At 41.6% G+C, this 18,705-nt stretch overlaps 1 protein-coding gene across 2 annotated transcripts in view; it reads left to right on the top strand.

The window, feature by feature from the left end:
• Positions 1-18,705, top strand: part of LOC143776550 (A disintegrin and metalloproteinase with thrombospondin motifs 2-like) — a 793,125-nt gene that overhangs the window by 425,435 nt on the left and 348,985 nt on the right. For both annotated transcript variants that reach the window (XM_077266022.1, XM_077266023.1), the window contains exon 10: positions 8,348-8,461. In XM_077266022.1, coding sequence (XP_077122137.1) covers positions 8,348-8,461 — 114 coding nt within the window. The remainder of the gene's footprint in view (positions 1-8,347; positions 8,462-18,705) is intronic.

The raw sequence follows: 18,705 nt of genomic DNA, 5'->3' as shown, positions 1-18,705 counted from the left end.
AAAGTATTTTAATTATACAAAAGTATAAAAAGACAGATTGTAACCCAGACAGGGTGAAAAGTCCCATAGACACAGTCTAAGGCCAAATTTAAACGTCCAATTTTCGGGGGGATACAAGGAAATCGGAGCAATTATTCTGATCAGACCCTGATCCGAGTGGTAGGGTATCATCTGATTTTCTTATACAAGTAGAAATGTAAGAAAAATAAAAATTTTCAACCTTCTCCATTCTGACACTCCCTATAAATTGGATGGCACTTGCATAATATCCGAGTGCAGTCCAATGTTTTTCATGGACCTGTTGAATTGCATTTCTGATTTTGTTACTTGGATCAAAATCAGATATGTGGACCATGTGGCCCAAAGAAAAACAGACATATGCATGGGGTCCCATAGAATATAGGGTATTAGTGCTATCCGTGAAAAACACAGATAGCACTCGTATGTGAAAATCGGATGTGTGAATGATGCCTTAAAGGGAACCTGTCACCACGTTTTTGGAAGATGGGATAAAAATAGCGTTAAATAGGGGCAGAGGTGGGCGTTACATTAGTGTGTGTGTTATGCGTTTATTACCCACCTAAGTTGCCGAAATAACTTTGCAAAGTCTCCGTTTTCGCCTGTCAATCAGGCTGGTCAGGTCACATGGGCGTGGTGTCTTCACCCAGATTTGGCGTAGTTTTCCGTTGGTGGCGTAGTGGTGTGCGCATGCCCAAAGTCCGGAATCCTCTTCCAGGGGATTTAAAATAGCGCGGTGTTCGTTATTGCATTGGTGATCGGTGGGCGCGGCCATCTTCCTTTGGCCGCGCGTGCGCAGAAGCGGCGCTCTGCTGGCCGCGGCTTCAGGAAAATGGCCGCGGGATGCCGCGCGTGCGCAGATGGATATCGCGGCGGCCATTTTCCTGAAGCCGCGGCCAGCAGAGCGCCGCTTCTGCGCACGCGCGGCCAAAGGAAGATGGCCGCGCCCACCGATCACCAATGCAATAACGAACACCGCGCTATTTTAAATCCCCTGGAAGAGGATTCCGGACTTTGGGCATGCGCACACCACTACGCCACCAACGGAAAACTACGCCAAATCTGGGGGAAGACAACGCCCATGCGACCTGACCAGCCTGATTGACAGGCGAAAACGGAGACTTTGCAAAGTTATTTCGGCAACTTAGGTGGGTAATAAACGCATAACACACACACTAATGTAACGCCCACCTCTGCCCCTATTTAACACTATTTTTATCCCATCTTCCAAAAACGTGGTGACAGGTTCCCTTTAATCGAAACCAAAATTACAAAAGTACAAGCACTAAAATAGATGCAAAATCTAAAAAGACAGTTTTTATTAAACAGATTAAAAAACATGCATGTTTCTGTATAGATCCAGTGTGACAGACACAAATATAATTGCTGGGTGAGCCACAAGGGAAGCTCTCCAAGATAGGAGGCACCAATCAATGTCCAATCACAAAAAAAGTATATATACCATAATATGTGTGTATATATATATAATACTAGATGGTGGCCCGATTCTAACGCATCGGGTATTCTAGAATACGTATATAGTATATAGCTCAGCCATGCAGTATATAACACAGCCCACGTAGTATATTGCACAGCCACGTAGTATATAGCTCAGCCACGTAGTATATAGCTCAGCCACGCAGTATATAGCACAGCCACGCAGTATATAACACAGCCCACATAGTATATAGCAATGTGGGCACCATATCCCTTTTAAAAAAACAATTAAAATAAAAATTAGTTATATATTCACCTTCCGTCGGCCCCCGGATCCAGGCCAGTCCTTTACCGATGCTCCTAGCGACGCTCCGGTCCCAGTAATGCCTTGCGGCAAGAACACTTGATGATGTAGCAGTCACGCAAGACCGCTGCGTCATGTCCGGTCATTGCCGCAATGCATTCTTGGGACTGGAGCGTCGTGAGGAGCGGGAAAGGCTGGCACGGAAGGTGAGAATATAATGGGTTTTTTTTGTTATTATTATTTTTAACATTTATATGTTTTTACTATTGATGCTGCATGCAGCTATGCAGCATCAATAGTAAAAGGCTGGTCACACTTAGACGGTGAATGACAGCGTTAACGGACTGCGTTACACCGCGTTCTGCCGTGGTGTAACGCAGTCCTAAAACGCTATGTGGGTGCTGACTGGAGGGGAGTATGGAGGGGGCACTGACTAGACGGAAGTAGGGAGGGGCCAGCTGGCCGCGACCAATCAGCGACCTGGGATTTCCTTTACAGACAAACAGACGGAAGTACCTGTTAGACAATTATATATATATATATATATATATATATATATATATATATATATATATATATATATATATATATACATACTAGATGGTGGCCCGATTCTAATGCATCGGGTATTCTAGAGTATGTATGCGTAGTGTATAGCACAGCCCACGTAGTATATTGCACAGCCCATGCAGTACATTGCGCAGCCCACGCAGTACATTGCACATCCCACACAGTTTGCGCAGCCCACGTTGTATATTGCGCAGCCCACGTTGTATATTGCGCAGCCCATGTTGTATATTGTGCAGTCCATGTAGTATATTGCCCAGCCCACGCAGTATATTGCCCAGCCTACGTTGTATATTGCGCAGCCCACGTTGTATATTGTGCAGCCCATATAGTATATTGCGCAGCCCACGTATTATACTGCGCAGCCCACGTATTATATTGCCCAGCCCATGTAGTATATTGCGCAGTCCACGTAGTAAATTGCACAGCCCACGCAGTATATTGCCCAGCCCACGTTGTATATTGCGCAGCCCATATAGTATATTGGCTAGCCCATGTAGTATATTGCGCAGGCCACGTTGTATATTGCGTAGCCCACGTATATAGCAATGTGGGCATGATATTCCTGTTAAAAAAAAAAAAAAAAAGAAAAAAGAATTAAAATAAAAAATAGTTATATACTCACCTTCCGTTGGCGCCTGGATCCAGGAAGCGGTTACCGATGCTTGGGATCCACCGAAGCTCCACAGAGCCGCTGGCGCCGGCCGGCATCTTCCTTTCCCAGGACGCATTGCGAAATTACCCAGAAGACTTAGCGGTCTCGCGAGACCGCTAAGTCTTTTGGGTAATTTCGCAATACATCGCCGGGAACGGAAGATGGCGGCCGGCGCAAGCGTCTCGGCGAACTACGGAGGGTGAGTATAGCAGGTTTTTTGTTTTTTTATTATTTTTAACATTACATTTTTTTACTATTGATGCCGCATAGGCTGCATCAATAGTAAAAAATTGGGGACACACAGGGTTAATAGCAGCGGTTACGGAGTGCGTTACCCGCGGCATAAAGCGGTCCGTTACCACCAGCATTAACCCTGTGTGAGCGGTGACCGGACAGCATATGCGGGCGCCGGGCAGTGAGTGCGGGGAGTAAGGAGCGGCCATTTTCTTCCGGACTGTGCTCGTCGCTGATTGGTCGTGGGCGTTTTGCCACGGCCAATCAGCGACTTGGATTCCATGACAGACAGAGGCCGCGACCAATGAATATCCGTGACAGACAGACAGACAGAAGGACAGACAGACGGAAGTACCCCTTAGACAATTATATAGTAGATAATTACTTCTGCAAGTCTTTTGGGATATTTCTCTACCAGCTTTGCACATGTAGGGGCTGACATTTTTGCCATTTCTTCTCTACAAATGATATCTCCTGCTACTTACAACCAGCGTTTATAGTCCAGAATATACCGTATTTGGATGAATAGGAATAACAAACATAATAGAGTTTTATTATGTTAAATCTCCCACCCTGCATCAGCTTTGTCAAATCTAAGGATAAAGCCACTTGTGATGTATGCACAGAAATATCCACTGTGTATTAGAGCACCCGGGGAAATGATCACGCATATCTGACTCATGTTAAATTACATTTAGGGTAAGTTCCCGTGATGAGTTTTTGTTGTTTATTTTCTTTATCCCTAGGCAAAAAAACAGTTATTTTTTTTAGCAAAATGCTATAAAACTCATCCAATCTCATGCCCATTGTGCTTTTTTTTTTTACTGTGACTTCTAGTGCATGTTTTATATCTGCAACATATTAATTTCTCTAGCTGGTATGCTGAGTTTCTTGTTGATGTCAGCATGAGTAAAATTGGGTACTCACCACATGGAGTAGTTTTCTATTCAAAAACTCCTTTGAATCACTACTGCTTGAAACATCCAGAGACAGTGAGATATACTTCTAAAGTTTCTTGGCTAGGCTGTTTCTTTTGAATGTACCTTTCACTGTATATCTTTTCAGAACAGTAATAATTCTATTACTGCTCAAGAATAGTTTTTTTTTTTAATTTCTTTCCTAATCCTGGAAATAAAAATGTATACTATATGGACAAAAATATTGGGAAACGGACGTATTACACCTACTGAACCTTCTATGTCAACCCGATCCAAATTCATTGGACTTACCTTGGTGATCATATCCCTTTGTAGCTAAAACAGCTTCTACTTTTCTGGAAAGGTTTTCTTAAAGATTTTGGATTGAGTCATTGGGAACTTTTGCAAAGTAACCCCTTTTCCGCTAAGGATGTATCTGACACATTCTTGCAGGGTGGCATGGTGGCATCTCTGTAGCTAATGACCTGTGAGATACATTCTGGCTAGTAATGGCCATATCTCCTCCTGGATCACAGGTACAGTAGCATGCTAGGGCTGGCTTTAAAGCTGAGTCATGACCCAGCTTGAGAAATCAAAGGTGAAAGTGAGAACTGGAAGTGTCTAAAGCTCTCATTTCTGACTCTGACTTTAAAGTCTCATGCACACGACCATATTTTTGGTCCGCGTGTCGTCCGTTAAAAAATGGATCCCACTAGGGCCAATGTTATTCATTGAGGCAGTGCAGATGAACAATGTTTTTCACTTACCGAATCTATGTTTGAAAATATTGCAGCCTGCACAAGTTTCTTCCATAAATAGGATGAGACTCAAGTCTGTAAGTGTGCAAAAAAGAATTAAGTGCCAAACAGAGCGACAGTACAGCATCTGATTGATATGGAAACATTGCAATTCTGTAACATCAGAAATGATTAATAGCTGCAGTTATAAAAAAAAATGTATTGTACACGGTGTTAGGGGTCGAGTTCCCGCCTCTGCGCAGGGGGAATCTCAAACCATCTCCGCTGTGGTCTCCCATTCTTCTTCAGCCGCAGTGGAGCCTGCTCAGTGGAGACGTCGGGCCCAGCGTCTTGCTCAGCCTGATACGGTGCGGATGATTACTGCTGCCTTTCCAGGCTCAGCCATTGTAACCAGTACTGGTCAGTGGCGAGCAGACGTCTCTGGGACTAAGTCCTGCTTTTCCTCTTCTGAGCATGCCCAGGGTAAGTCCTCTCATTGGTGGTCGGGGGGTCACATGCTCAGGTACTACAGCAGCTCCCATTGGTCCTCTAGGAAGGTCCTGAAGTGGCTCAGGTACTGTAGCAGCTCCCATTGTTCCTCTAGGAAGGTCCTGTAGTTGCTGCAGCTATAAAAGGTTTGCATGGCCGCATGGCCATGCGCTAGTACCAACTAAGTTATGTGTTCTGTGCCAGTGTGGTCATGTGTATGTGGTTTCAGGGTTCAGCTGAAATAAGCCCCTAGAATACCGGCACCTCCGGTGAGGAGTTTTTTACATGTGCTATTCTGACTGCATGACCACTGTTCGCTCCCTTTGGTAGCTGTGTTCCTCTGTGAGGTTAACAGGGCACAGCGTTCTCTTGTCTTAAGTGACTCTGTGAAGTAACAGAGTTCACTTATACTGCCATATAGTACCGTCAGTTACTAGCAGCGGGTTTTACTCCTGCGCGGTGGACCCCGGGTTGTGAATGCACCTATCACTCTATAAATATATATTTGGTGCGTTCTGCCAAACCCTAACACATGAATGACAAGTGAGAAAAAAATTGTCCCATTTTTCTTGACTCTTTATATGCTTATGTGAACCTACCTTAATCCATGATATGTCAGGCTAGATCATGATGCCAGCCACAATGCAGCCTCCGCTTTGAAATAAACCTTAAATTGCTTTTTTATCTGTGATCCAGACTGAAATACAGCCTATTAAAATGCAGTTGGACTTCTTTGTGAAAAAGTGAAAAAAATCTAAATAAATTGTACATATTTGGTATCACAGTATATATAGGCTCAAAATATTAAATAAGCATCATTTAAAAAAACAGAATTGCTGGAAGACATTCAAAACCCCAAAAAGATATCAATAAAAGCTATAGTTCATTATGCAAGAAGTAAGCTCTAGCACATCTGCATGGACAAACAATGTAAAGGTTTTTACATTAAAAACATATATATGTATATACAGTACAGACCAAAAGTTTGGACACACCTTCTCATTTAAAGATTTTTCTGTATTTTCATGACTATGAAAATTGTACATTCACACTGGAGGCATCAAAACTATGAATTAACACATGTGGAATTATATACTTAACAAAAAAGTGTGAAACAACTGAAATTATGTCTTATATTCTAGGTTCTTAAAAGTAGCCACCTTTTGCTTTGATGACTGCTTTGCACACTCTTGGCATTCTCTTGATGAGCTTCAAGAGGTAGTCTCCGGGAATGGTCTTCCAACAATCTTGAAGGAGTTCCCAGAGATGCTAAGCATTTGCTGGCTCTTTTGCCTTCACTCTGCGGTCCAGCTCACCCCAAACCATCTCGATTGGGTTCAGGTCTGGTGACTGTGGAGGCCAGGTCATCTGGCGTAGCATCCCATCACTCTCCTTCTTGGTCAAATAGCGGTTACACAGCCTGGAGGTGTGTTTGGGGTCGTTGTCCTGTTGAAAATTAAATGGTGGTCCAACTAAACGCAAACCGGATGGAATAGCATGCCGCTGCAAGATGCTGTGGTAGCCATGCTGTTTCAGTATGCCTTCAATTTTGAATAAATCCCCAACAGTGTCACCAGCAAAGCACACCCACACCAATCACACCTCCTCCTCTATGCTTCACGGTGGGAACCAGGCATGTAGAGTCCATCCGTTCACCTTTTCTGCGTCGCACAAAGACACGGTGGTTGGAACCAAAGATCTCAAATTTGAACTCGTCAGACCAAAGCACAGATGTCCTCTGGTCTAATGTCCATTCCTTGTGTTCTTTAGCCCAAACAAGTCTCTTCTGCTTGTTGCCTGTCCTTAGCAGTGGTTTCCTAGCAGCTATTTTACTATGAAGGCCTGCTGCACAAAGTCTCCTCTTAACAGTTGTTGTTAAGATGTGTCTGCTGCTAGAACTCTGTGTGGCATTGACCTGGTCTCTAATCTGAGCTGCTGTTAACGAGCGATTTCTGAGGATGGTGACTCGGATAAACTTATCCTCAGAAGCAGAGGTGACTCTTGGTCTTCATTTCCTGGGGCAGTCCTTATGTGAGCCAGTTTCTTTGTAGCGCTTGATGGTTTTTGCAACTGCACTTGGGGACACTTTCAAAGATTTCCCAATTTTTCGGACTGACCTTCTCATTTAAAGATTGTTCTGTATTTTCATGACTATGAAAATTGTACATTCACACTGAAGGCATCAAAACTATGAATTAACACATGTGGAATTATATACTTAACAAAAAAGTGTGATACAACTGAAATTATGTCTTATATTCTAGGTTCTTCAAAGTAGCCACCTTTTGCTTTGATGGCTGCTTTGCACACTCTTGTCATTCTCTTGATGAGCTTCAAGAGGTAGTCACCGGGAATGGTTTTCACTTCACAGGTGTGCCCTGTCAGGTTTAAGAAGTGTGATTTCTTGCCTTATAAATGGGTTTGGGACCATCAGTTGTGTTGTGCAGAAGTCTGGTGGATACACAGCTGATAGTCCTACTGAATAGACTGTTAGAATTTGTATTATGGCAAGAAAAAAGAAGCTAAGTAAATAAAAATGAGTATCCATCATTACTTTAAGAAATGAAGGTCAGTCAGTCTGAAAAATTGGGCAAACTTTGAAAGTGTCCCCAAGTGCAGTTGCAAAAACCATCAAGCGATACAAAGAAACTGCCTCACATGAGGACCGCCCCAGGAAAGGAAGACCAAGAGTCACCTCTGCTTCTGACGATAAGTTTATCGGAGTCACCAGCCTCAGAAATTGCAAGTTAGCAGCTCAGATTAGAGACTAGGTCAATGCCACACAGAGTTCTAGCAGTAGACACATCTGTACAACAGCTGTTAAGAGGAGACTTTGTGCAGCAAGCCTTCGGCATAGGAGTTGCGATTTTTTTAATTATCTAATAATGTTATTTTAACTGACGATTGTGATGTTGGAATTTCTTTTCTTCCACGTAGATTTATGATTATGAAAAACATAATTTTTCTATTTATTTGACTTTCTCCATAGTTTCGAACATTTGACCCCTGCAAGCAACTCTGGTGCAGTCACCCTGATAACCCTTACTTTTGTAAAACAAAAAAAGGACCTCCTCTGGATGGAACGATGTGTGCACAAGGAAAGGTAAAAATTTAATGAACCATAAAAATGAATAAACACACAGAACTTTAAATAAGGGGAAGTACATTTGCCTCAGGAAGGTGTAAATCAGCAAAGTATTCACCAAGTACAGTATCTTTTCAGTTTGTCAACATTTTAAAAGTAAAACAGAAGTGAAGCAAAAAACTTATTTAACTACTAAGAAGAGAGTAGATTGGTTGTTAAAAGGGAATTTGTCACCCCCAAAATGCATTGTTGATGGCTTATTCTATGCTGGAGACTTAGCCCCTATAACAACTAGCACAGTACCTGTTAATAGTACAGTGCCTTAGAAAATAACTTTTAAATCATATGTTAATGAGGAGGCTTGGTGCACCCTTGGCGTGGCTACAAGTTTGGCGCAGTTTTGCCTTCTCATTTGCAAACTGGTGCCCTTACTTCACCTCTGATTGTCAGTGTTTTCTTCCCAGAGCAAGCACTGTCTAAATGCTCTTGTCAAAATCTCCTCCTTGTCTCCTGTCATCTGATGCCACTTGCTGCACTACTCTGTGTATTAGGGTAGTGAGCTGCATCAAAAGAAGCAGAACGAGGGGGGAAATATTGCGAGGCCTGTGCCGCCCTATGATATCTTTAGAAATCTGGGATGCCCAAAATCCGTTTTACTTTTGCCTTGATAAGATGGTTTCTTTCCCACATAAGGTGCTGTTATGATAGTGTAGCAACTCAGTCGGGAAAAATGCTGAGCACCCTTAAAACCTTCAACTGACCTTACAGGTTTCTGTACAGAGTAGAGATGCTGACCCCACAGTCCCTAGTTTCCGCATGAGCTGAGATAGCCCTAATCACAGACTAGATGATCCTAACTTGGACCAATATTGCCTGAAAGGCCATCAAGCACTTCACATTCCTCCTAAAGAACCAGAGGGCAGAGCAGAGTGCAAATTACTTACAGAAGGGAAAGTGTGCTGAAATCGGAAGACATTCTAGAGTGAGTAAAACAAACCACAAAATAAAGTATTAAGTACATACTGTTAGCGAATGTGCCTCCTACTTCCGTAAATGAAACAGAAGATAGGTGCAGGGTAAAGAACATAAGCAGTAGAGAGAGAATCTCTAGCTGGTCTTTCACTGACTGGTTTAAACTAATGCAATAAAGTATATAAAGCTGCGCCTGAAAGGTGACAGGACAGATAAATACTACCTGATACCCTAAAAAGACTGAAGCAAGGATAACCAAAACTAAAAACCTGGAGAAAAGGTGTATCTGCTGTGGCTTGTTAGACAGAGAAGCTGACCACAAAGCTCAGGTTCAATGGTTCAAACCTATAAGCATACCCCCCTTCTATAGGGGGCCACTGGAAACACTGAGAACCCCAACATCTGACGCCACTGACAGAACTCACTCACTATTCGACCCGCATGCAAATCTTGCATATCAACCCAGGACTTCTCCTCCGGATCGACTACTGACATGTCTGGAACCCAAGACTACAGTTTATAGTTGTGAGTAAGCTGAGATTTTCTGCACAATTTTTTGTGCTGAAAACGCCCCCCTCAGCTTATACACAAGTCAATTGTCCAGAACGCTGGTGGGGGAAGGGGAGCAGCATAGCAGCGTCAGGAGTTGGCGGCTGTGGCCCAGTGCAGCTGCAGCCACCGGCTAACAGAAAACATAATCACCCTCCATCGCTGCGTCTCCGTCCCTACATCTCCGTTGACCCGGCGCCAGCGGCTCTCCTCTCGTGTGCTGAGCGGTCACGTGGTACCACTCATTAAGGTAATGAATATGGACGCGTCTCCTCTCCCATAGGTGTGGAGTGCATATTCATTACCTTTATGAGCGATACCATGTGACCGCTGAGAAGAGGACAGCCGACGGCGCCAGGACAACGGAGATGCGGGCGCAAGGAGGGTGAGTATGACGGGGAGGAGGGGCAGTGCGAGCCATGCATACAACCAGGGGAAGGGGGGAGCCGAGCCATGGGGGATGGGGGAGCCTAGCCATGTGGGACTAGGGAGCCGAGCCATGCAGACTGGGGAGCTGAGCAATGCGGGACTGGGTGAGCTATGAATACAACAGGGGGAGCCACACATAAAAGGACAGGGGGAGTCACATACCAGGACAGAATGAGGGGAGCCACATACCAGGACAGGGGGAGCCATGCATAGCAGGACAGGACAGGGGGAGCCATGCATAGCAGGACAGGATAGTGGAAGCCACAGATAGCAGGACAGGATGGGGGAACCACATACCAGGACAGGATGAGGGGAACCACATACCAGGACAGGATGAGGGGAGCCACATACAAGGACAGGACAGGGGGAGCCACATACCAGGACAAGACAGGGGGAGCCACATACCAGGACATGACAGGGGGAGCCATGCATGGCAGGACAGGATAGGGGGAGCCACGGATAGCAGGACAGTAAATCTAAGTCTTTTTTGGTTATGCGCCAGTTCAGACTAGATTGCTGTTCAGTCAGTTTACCTATATTTACATACCAGGACAGGACAGGGGGAGCCACGCATAGCAGGACAGGGATGAGGGGGACAATGCATACCCGGCTTATACTCAAGTCATAAGCTTACCCAGTTTTCCGTGGCAAAAATAGGTGCCTCGGCTTATACTCACGTCAGCTTATACTCGAGTATATATGGTATTTCCACTTCATACTCCTTGACCTCCTCCAAATCAACTTCAATGAAGTACTGAGAACTAGACATCCCCTTTTAAGAAAAGACAGGAATGGTAGGAATTATTAATCCTCCATGCAACTGGTAGTTGGGGCTTGACCGTCACAGACCAACAAATTTAGGAGCAAATTTCTTTGACAGGACAGGACTTTATGCTGGCTGACTGCAGTTTTGGGGGATGTTTTTTTTTCCTTTTTTCAACCCCTTAATGACCGCCAATACGCCTTTTAATGGTGGAAGTTAAGGGGCCTATTCCTCAGCGCTGCTCTTTATCGGTGCTGATAAATAAGTGTATAGTGCCCCCCAGCGTTGTAAAATCTCCGAGAACATGAGTCAGGATGGTTTTTACCATCCCCAGTCTTGTCCCGATTTTCAATTCATTTCTCTCTCCTCTGATATGATCTAGCATACCAGAAGATAGAGAAATTGGGTGCCTTGAGCCCACCTGGTACCTCTGCCAACCCTGGACCCTCCATCTCCGTCTCATGGCCCTCAGCATCATCTTTCTGGAAGAAAATGGCAGGCGCATCCGCAATGTGCCTATCAAGATCTGACAGCCAGTACCCGGCAACAATAGGAGATTCTTCCTATTGGTTCATTTTGATCACTGTGATAGACCCTATCACAGTGATAACAAAAAATAGTAAATCAAACCCTCCTTTGTCATCCCCTTAGTTAGGTAAAAATAATAAAATAAAAAAATGTATTTTTTTCCATTCTTTGCAGCAAGGGTTAGGGTTGGTGGTAGAGCTAGAGTTATGGTTGGGCTAGGGCTATGGTTGGGGTTTGGGTTAGGGTTGGGGCTAGGGTTAGGGTTTTGTTGGGGTTTTGGTTATAGTGTTGGGGTTAGGGTTGTGTTTAGGGTTGGGATTAGGGATACCGGTGTGTTGGGGTTAGGGCTTTGTTAGGGTTGGAGTTAGAATTGGGAGGTTTCCACTGTTTAGGTGCATCAGGGGGTACGAGACATGGCGCCCGCCTTTGATTCCAGCCAATTTAGCATTCAAAAAGTCAAACGATGCTCCCTCCTTTCTTCTGAGCCCTGCCATGCGCCCAAACAGGGGCTTTCCCCCACATACAGAGTATTGGCGTACTCAGGAGAAATTGCACAACAGATTTTATGGTCCATTTTCTCCTGATACCCTTGTGAAAATAAAAAAGTTTGGGTTCAAAGTACAGTACATTTTTTGTAATGTTCATTTTTTTTCTTCCACATTGCTTTAGTTCTCGTGAAGAACCTGGTTAATAAACTTATTGAGTTTGGTTTTCCGCTCCTTGAGGCATGCAGTTTTTAGAATGGTGTCACTTTGGGGTATTTTCTGTCACATTGACCTCCCAAACTCACTTCAAAAATGCGGTCAATAAAATAAATGGTTTTGTAAATTTTGTTGGAAAAATGAGAATTTGCTGGTCAATGTTTAACCCTTATAACTTCCTAACAAAAAGAAAATGATGGTTCCAAAATTATACCAATGTAAAGTTGACATGTGAGAAATGTTATTTATTAATTATTTTGTGTGACACGACTCTCTGATTTAAGGGCACAAAAATTAAACGTTTGAAAATTGAAACACTTTCTAAATTTTGGCCAAATTTCCATTTTTTATGTAAATAAACAAGCATGTCATATTAAAGAAATATTACCTCTATCATGAAGTACAATATGTCATGAAAAAAATTCTGAGAATCAGTGGTATACGTTGAAGCGTTCAAGAGCTATAACCTTATAAAGTGACAGTGGTCAGAATTGAAAAAATTGGCTTGCTCATTAAGGTCAAAATTAGCTCTGTCACTAAGTGGTTAAGTTTACCAGTTATTCATCAGAAACTGTAAACAATTGTTCAAAATTTTTAAAACCTGTGATCCATGCTTGAAGTGTCATTGATCCAATCTGAAAAACCTTCTGGATTCCGCATGCAACTTAGTATGTAAAACACTTTTCTAATCTAGAATTAAAACATTATTGCTCTATGATGTCTTTGAGCTTTATTAATTTTAAGGATGCATATTCTTTATGTATGGGGGACAAGAAAATTATCCTATATACACTGATTATATTGCTGTAGATCTTGATAGTGGGACACCATCTTACTCCGTGTCACATTAGAAAAGCTACTCCAGTTAAGAACTGGAGTAGTCTTTCTTGTATAAAGACATAACCATGACCTAGTTCCTCTCATTTCTTCATCGCTGATTCAAAGTGCTGTTAAAATGCCAAACGCTTAATTTTTGCCCAATTCTGCAAAATGTTTTGCAACTTTTACTCCACTTTTTTGGCTTGAAAGCATGGATGAATTGGTCCCCATTAGTTTTGAAGCTGAAACCGTTACAGGGAACTCTCCTTTTTTTTTTTTTTTTTTTTTTAGAGTATGTACACACTGAGTCTTTTCACTGAGTTTTGGAAGAGGAAACTGACTTTTTAAGAAGCTTTGAGTTTTCAGAAAATAAATTTTAGAGTTTCCACTCAGTTTGTAATCCAGAAATTCAGCAAAAAGGCTGTGTGTGCAGGCCCCTAACCATTTTGCTGAGTTTTCAGAGCAGAAACTGGCTATGTGCACAGAACAACTTTTTCAGGCAGTTTCCACCAGAGAATATTTCAAAACAGGAAAAAAAATGGAGCTTAAATCCAAAATACTAAAAATGTATGAATTTATTCCATAAAGTCAAATAATAACATTCATTTAACTACAGATGACATATAATAGAACAACAATACAAGGGACGTGTTCAGCAAAGAGGTAAGGTAGATAGCGGTGTGTATACCCAATAATACCACATCATTAATTATACAAATAAAGTGCATAGTGCAATCTCATACTGTCAAGGGAAAAAGAACAAGGTACTAGAATGGTGAATAGTAAGCAAAATAATCAGTGCCTAGAGCCAACGTGCCCTGTAACTATCAGACCATCCAATATCCTACTGTTCCTTACCCATAATGTGGTACACCGGGATCCACACCGTGCAGCCCCTAAACACACAAGGCCAAATCAACCTGTCACTGGCTACAGCAGAACAAAGTGAAGGTTCTGGAGTGGCCATCTCAGTCTCCTGACCTCAATATCATTGAGCAACTCTGGGGAGATCTCAAGTGCACAGTTCGTGCTAGACAGTCCAGGAATTTACAGGAACTGGAGGATTTTTGCCAAGAAGAGTGGGCAGCTTTACCATCTGAGAAAATAAAGAACCTCATCCACAACTACCAGAAAAGACTTCAAGCTGTCATTGATGTTAGAGGGGGCAATACATGATTTTAAGAAATGGGGTATGTAAACTTTTGATCAGGGTCATTTGGATGTTTTTGGGTTGTCATTATGATTTACAAAGAGAAAACACAGTAGTTTGACAATAAATGGCTTCACCCAACCACTAATCATGAGTAGAGAATACGTTTTGGTGTTAACATTTATATTCTCTGAAAAAAGGCCAAGAAAGCAAAAATTCTGCTGGGGTATGGAAACGTTTGAGCACAACATATGTATTCTATCTATTCAATTTTTTCGGGTCACGTTGTGATTTTACTGTACGTGGCAGATTAATTGCCGGCTTTTTAAAGGACATGGGGTGTAACAATCGGATGGCACACGCATGGTCCGAGTGCTGTACGATTTTTTTTTTATCACACCCATTGACTTCTATTTGTGAATGCAATCCAATTTCCGTTTACAATCGCTTGCTGCAATTTTTTTACAGTCCAATTGTGATCCAATCCGAGCTGTAAAATAAATTTTAATGAACACGATGAAAGAATAACAATTAAAAATCAGTTTCCATTTGTCCGATTTGATCGCAAGTGGGACTGAGCCCTTTCACCCACACTCCAGATATTCTGATAGGTATTCTAGACTGTCTGTAAAGTGCTGCATAATTAATGGTCCTTTATAAGTAATACAAATAATTCTAGCAATGTGCTGGAGTGCAAAAACGGGAGAGTCTGGAGGACAGCAAGAGTAACCTTTGACAGCATACTTACAGGTTCTGCCCAGTCACTGGTTGTATATTGTGCAGTGCCAACACCTGAGCTTTGATGGGAATAGCACCCACAAAGGTTTTGTACTTAAAGATTTATGAGTGCTGGGATGTTTTAGTTTTCTAATTAACTTTATAGCTGATCCTATCTGTAACATCTGCGCTGGTTTCTTCTTTGCCCCCTCAATGGTGCCACGCCGTTTTTGCAGGTTTGGACTTGTGGCTCTGGCCAGTCCGGAACCTACAGAGTTAATCTTGTTGATTTGCTTTCTATCTGCTGTCAGCACTGGGTGGGGCTGTTCTGCATAAACCCCTAAGCCCTATCCCACTTCCAGTCAGTGGTTCAGCTATCCTGGTTTAGACCTCTGTGTTGTTCTTCTGTGTTTTGTCCTGATTATTCCCATTCTTTGACCTTGGCTTGATATTCAGCTAGCCACTTGTTTTATGTTTCTGTTCCTGACGTGAACACACTCTTGGCTTTGACCCTGCTTGGTGACCATTTTTACCTTTGGTTCGCACATGCTGACAACAGCTCTTCCAAGGTAGTTATCCACTGGATCCTGTTTTAAACCAGATCCCTGTATAGGGGGTTAAAGAGTATTGGGGTTTTTCTGGAGTCTGGCTGACTGAGTGGCTTGTGCCAGGTTAGTCCATGGCAGCCTTTTTGAGCTGGTGGCCTCAGGCAGACATGACACTATCTAATTTTTTTTGGCACTGAAGTAATATCAGATGTAATTATTAGATATTATATCGTATTAACCTCTTTATGACCTATGATGTATAGGTATATCATAGGTATCTTGCCTCCCTTTGATGCGGGCTCTGGCTGAGCCCGCATCTTCTCAAGCACATCACAGATGATCACAGCTGATTTGATCAGCTGTCATGTGCCCCTAACAACCACGGGTGAAATCCTCATTGCCCGTGGCATTTAACTCACACTTACCGGAAGCACTTCAAAAGGTCTGCCCATCGGCGCCCGTCACATGATTGCACAATGCCAATGGGTTGGCATGATACCATGAAAAAGATGCCCCAATAATAAAACACGGAGGACCGTGATTTAGACTAATATGAAAGAACAAAGGTCCTCCAGACAGGAATCATAAAATGACATAATCTTTATTTAAATTTATAATAAAAAACAACTTCATAAAAAATGTTTTGTTGGAGATGGACACAAACCATGCAGAAATGGAAAAAGCCAAACACTGGACAAATAATAAGCACTTAAGTCTGGAGAGAATAGATATTACCTAATACACATTATAAAATAATATGTATACAGGGATTATTGCCAAAATAGCACTGATTAGTAAATAAAGGGCAAAATGCAAAAATAATTGTGCTATGCAAAGTGATTTAAGACACAAAAATAAATTAATAATGTTAGAGAGCTCCAGACAGTGTTGGAATTTGTTCCTGATTAACTCTCTGTAAGCATAATAGAACACAAGTGTGGTTAGAGAAGATATGTAACAAATCACAGAGGAAACCAGGAACAAATAGTGCACACCATAGCTTTAAGACCACATAGTCTGTCTATATAATGTAAACTGGTGAAAGCGTACCCCTTTTACTCCTTTTTTTTTAAGGGGTATGCTGGACTATTTCTGAATTTGGTATCGCTGCAGAAATGCCCAATCTATCAAAATATAAAGTAAATGAATCGGATTGATAAATGTCATAGCGAGAAAAAAATCAAAACACCAGAATTATGGATGGCAATAACAGGCGATCAAAAAATCATATATTCCCCAAAATCATATAAATAAAAAAGTTAACTCAAATGACGCTCAAAAAATAAACCCTCACCCAGCCCCAGATCCCCAAAAGATGGAGACGTTACTGGTTTTGGAAAATGGCGCTATATATTTTTTTTATTTTTACAAACATTGGAATTTTTTTCACCACTTAGAAAAAAAAACCTAGACATGTTTGATATCTACGAACTTGTAATGACCTGGAGAATCATAGTGGCAGGTCTGTTTTAGTATTTAGTAAACTTGGTAAAAAAAGAGAAAAAAGCAATTGTGTAATTGCACTGTTTTGCAATTTCACCGCACTATATGGTAAAACCAATGGTGTCGTTAAAAAGTGCAACTCGTCCCAAAAAACAATTCCTCACATGGCCTTATTGGCTGAAAAAAATTAAAGTGGCTCTGGGATGAAGGGAAGCAGAAAATGAAAAATCCAAAAGTCGTGAGTTAAAATGATTGCATGTTTGTTACATAATTAGATATGCTTGTTAGTCCACTCTTACTTGTAATTTGGGTATGAGATTAAAATGGAAAATACAGCTCTGGCAAAAATTAAGAGACCACTGCAAAATGTTCAGTTTGATTTTTCTCTTTACAGGTATATATTTGAGTAAAATGTAAATTGTTCTTTTATTCTATAAACTGCTGACATGTCTCCAAATTTCCAAGCAATTAATTTTTATTTTTTTTCTGACAAAGAAAAATGGTCAAAATAAAAACAAAACAAAACAAAAAAAACAGTGCTTTCAGACCTCAAATAATGCAAAGAAAACAAGTTCATAATCATTTAAAAATAATACTAATATTTTAACTCAGGAAGAGTTCAGAAATCAATATTTTGTGGAATAACCATGATTTTTAATCACAGCTTTCATGCGTCTTGGCATACTTTCTACCAGTCTTTCACACTGCTTCTGGTGCAAAAATGTAAGCAGTTCTTCTTTGTTTGATGGCTTGTGACTATCCATCTTCCTCTTGATTACATTCCAGAGGTTTTCAATGGGGTTCAGGTCTGGAGATTGGGCTGCCCATGACAGGGATTTGATGTGGTGGTCTCTTAATTTTTGCCAGAGCTGTATATAAAAACCCTTCTTTTTATGAACAATCTTAGACAAAATGTTTAAAGCATCCAAAATAGTGGAATAGTTTCAGCATTTGGTAAACTAAATTTCAGTTCATTTTCATCGGCAACTGGATTATCATTAATTATTTGTTACATCAAGCGAAGAGCCTGGAGCACAACAGAGAAGAAAAATGAGCTTTATTATACTCACAATGTAAAATAATGGAGACCTCTCTCGGCTGCGGGATTGGTTACACATTTCTGGTTTGTCAGTAGCACAACTAGACAGACATGTATTCTGCATGTAATAACAGGGAGATGAAAACAAATGTGGAACATCAATGTCAACCATACTACAGGAATAATACACGCAACCTACTACAGGAATAATACACGCAACCCTGTGAGCTGACAAAGGCTTCTGTACCAAGTGTGAAATACATTTCAATAATTGTGTTCAATATGTTTCCCTGTGTCATTTCTCGTTATTCCACATATCTTCATTTGTGGACATCTATGGTTTGGTTTCTTTGTCTGTGTGGATTGGATGGGTTGTTACTGACATCTGGTGAGAATCTCATGTCAATAACACCTTTACAAATAGACTTACTTAGAAAATTGCTGATGAGCCTAATACTTATTTCACCCTCTGTAACTGTTGAAAAGCTGATCAATAATTGAATTAAAAAACAATTTAGTCACTCTTTAATAGTTTAACAGTTCTTACATTGGATCATATCACTTTTGAACCTTTTAAAGGGTGGACAAGCTAACTACAATTATT

The sequence above is a fragment of the Ranitomeya variabilis genome, chromosome 5 (assembly GCF_051348905.1).
Source record: "Ranitomeya variabilis isolate aRanVar5 chromosome 5, aRanVar5.hap1, whole genome shotgun sequence".
NCBI lineage: Eukaryota > Metazoa > Chordata > Amphibia > Anura > Dendrobatidae > Ranitomeya > Ranitomeya variabilis.
Note: the sequence above shows the minus strand (reverse complement) of the source record. Positions and strands in the feature narration are given on the sequence as shown.